The 2983-nt window shown below is 64.5% G+C and overlaps 1 protein-coding gene across 1 annotated transcript in view; it reads left to right on the forward strand.

Moving 5' to 3' along the window:
• The first annotated feature begins 1127 nt into the window (after positions 1-1127).
• Positions 1128-2983, forward strand: part of LOC125924225 (uncharacterized) — a 2406-nt gene continuing 550 nt past the window's right edge. The window contains exons 1-3 of the mRNA XM_049632677.1: positions 1128-2412; positions 2583-2813; positions 2847-2912. Coding sequence (XP_049488634.1) covers positions 2290-2412; positions 2583-2813; positions 2847-2912 — 420 coding nt within the window. The 5' untranslated portion in view covers positions 1128-2289. The remainder of the gene's footprint in view (positions 2413-2582; positions 2814-2846; positions 2913-2983) is intronic.

Here is a 2983-nt window from a genome sequence, read left to right on the forward strand (position 1 = left end):
CTCCTGCACCTGCCTTTTCATTTCTTCTATCTTTTCCGCTCTGCTCTTTCTCTGATGAAGTGGTCAGCGCCCCAGGGTCGTGCCCTTACCTCCGCAGGTGCTCGGACTCCGTTTGGGAGTCTCTGTCACCTGGACTTCCCGTCTGCCGTGGCCGTGATCGGGGCAGACGAGGGAATCCGGCCCCGTGGTCCCCGACGTCAAAGCAAACACTGCTTCTGTGGAGAGAGGTCAAGGTCCTCCCCCACGAATGTTTTGTGGTCCCTGGGTGGGGGGGGGGGGTTCACCCACCAGCAAACACCCCATGCACGATGCTCCCTCTAGTTTGAGCGAGGCGTGTTGGGGTGGAGAAGCCCAAGCCCGGGTCCCGGTGCTGCTGTGACAGGTTTGGTGGGACAGCAGAGCTGTGGCTGAGGCCGGGCCGGGGGGGTCGGAGGGCACTGGGGCTCACCGACCAGGGGGCAGAGGGGCCCACGTGTGTTCTGACGGCATTGGGAAGAGGTCCACCCCGCGGGGCTCCAGACACAGGATCCACCCGGCTTTCTCTCCAGCCACACCCCATACTCAGTTTCCCCCACCTTTCAAAGGGCGATGAACCTGGTAGCTAGTGCCCGGGTCGCCGTGCGCACTCAGGTGACTCTGTCCCTTCCGAGCGCCCCGAGCCTCCCGGGGCCCAGCTATCCACACCTGACTGCGTTTGCAACCGTCGATGGCCGTGTTCCCTCCAGGCTCCCCCTGGGGACTCACAGACCAGCGGCCTCCGCCTTCTCCCGCCATCGATCGCCAAGGGGGACTGCCCTCCGCTGTGTGTGTCTCTCTTTATTTTTTTAACTTTACTTATTTATATGGAGGGAGGGAGAGAGAGAGAGAGAGAGAGAGAGATCCCAAGCAGGCTCCGTGATGCCAGCATAAAGCCCAACGTGGGGCCCGATCCCACAACTCTGGGGTCACGACCCGAGCCCAAATCAAGAGCTGGACGCTCACCGGACTGAGCCCCCCAGGCGCTCCTCCCCTGTGTGTCTCTTCATGCAAGAGGGTGACCTTTACAGCGAAAGGACTTTTCGGTAAAAATTGGGTCTCAGGCCCCACGTGGACGCACGAGGCCAGTCTGAGTTTGGAGAAACGGAGGGCACGTAGTGTGGTTTTGTCACCGAGTGTGGACCCTCAGTCCCGGTGCACGGGCTGCGTGTTTGGCACTTGCTACGGGGCCGAGCAACAGTGTAGGGACGTGTGGGCCCTGCGTCTGCCCTGGCTTACAGGGGTGAGGGCTTGCATGGCACCGGGCGGGCTGCCTCAGACGGGCTCCCTTGCGGCCCCCGTCCCTCCAGTGAGTATCGCAGGAGGACACGGGAGTCGTAGGGAAGTACCAGTAACGACAGAGGACGGGACGGCTCAAGCAGCCGGCTGTCTACTCTGGAGAAGCTGGGGGAAACGTGGGTAAACGGGGGCCTGCGAGCTGTCGGCGGCCAGACGTGGGAGACAGAGCCCGGCTGTCCCTCGCAGGGCTGAGGCCAGCCAGCCGCCACGGACGAGGGGACAACGCGCGGGGTACCCGTCAACGGCTGGCATTGCCCACACGGGCCACCGCGTGGAAGAATCTTGAAAGCGCTGTGAGAGAAGCCAGACACAGAAGGATAAGTGGCAAACAACTCCATCCGCAGGGACTGTCCCCGCAGGCAAATCCGCGGTGATGGGAAGCAGCCCGGGGCCGGGTGAGGCCTGAGGGACGCGGGGTTTCTCTCGGGCACCAGGAAGATGTGCTGAAGCGCACGGCGGGGAAGGGTCCACATCTCTGGGGACCCACTGGCAGCCGCGGCTCCCGACGCTTCAGAGGGCTCGGTTGCACGGCACCCGCACTGCATCTCGGTGAGGCTGTTACCGGAAGCGAGGGGCTGAGACGCGATCGGCCCTTGTCGGGGTCCACTCCGGACAGAGCCGGCGTCGGCCGGAACAGCTCGGGGCAGCCCAGGTCGCCCCGTCGGGGCGTCAGCGTCTGCGGCCGTCTGGGACAGCGTGCGGGGCAGACGCCGCCCGGCGGCCCACGGAGGTACCGCGCTGACTTTCCACCCCGTGTCCCCAGACTTCGCGGACCTTCCTCAGGGCCACACAGGCCCTTGCTGCCGGCCCTGGCGCGGGGACCCGACTCCCGGCCGGCCTGTCCCGACCCCCGCACGGTGCCACACGTCCGCGGCCGGGGGATCGGGTTCGCAGGGCTGTGTGTCGGGGGGGGGAGCTGGGACACCTTCGAAGATACGAGGTTCCTCCCCGGGGCTCCGTCCCCGGGGCTTCTACATGCAGGGACCCTCTGGGTTCTCTGGGTTCTGCTTCAGCATCTGCGCTGTGGCGGTAATGACGCTTGGGTGGCCGGCAGCCTTGAGGGAAGCAGACGGCTTTCACGGCCTGGAAACCGGTGACGTGGACGTTGTGGGAAGCCTGGAAACCGGTGAGGGGGCCGTTGAGGGAGACGTGGAGACCGTTGAGGTGGGCGTCGTGGGAGGCCTGGAAACCATAGAGGTGGATGTCGCGGGAGGCCTGGAAACCTCTGACGTGGACCCCCCCCCCAGGGAGGCCTGGAAACCGGTGAGGTGGACGTCGTGGGAGGCCTGGAAACCGTAGAGGTGGACGTCGTGGGAGGTCTGGAAACCGATGAGGTGGACATGGAGGGAAGCCTGGAAACCGTTGAGGTGTACGTCGTGGGAGGCCTGGAAACCGTTGAGGTGTACGTCGTGGGAGGCCTGGAAACCGATGAGGTGGACGTCGAGGGAGACCTGGAAACCGATGAGGTAGACGTTGTGGGAGGCCTGGAAACCGTTGAGGTGGACGTGGAGAGAAGCCTGGAAACCGTTGAGGTGGACGTCGACGGAGACCTGGAAACCGTTGAGGTGGACGTGGAGGGAAGCCTGGAAACCGTTGAGGTGGACGTTGACGGAGACCTGGAAACCGTTGAGGTGGACGTCGTGGGAGGCCTGGAAACCGTTGAGGTGGA

The sequence above is a fragment of the Panthera uncia genome, chromosome D4 (assembly GCF_023721935.1).
Source record: "Panthera uncia isolate 11264 chromosome D4, Puncia_PCG_1.0, whole genome shotgun sequence".
NCBI lineage: Eukaryota > Metazoa > Chordata > Mammalia > Carnivora > Felidae > Panthera > Panthera uncia.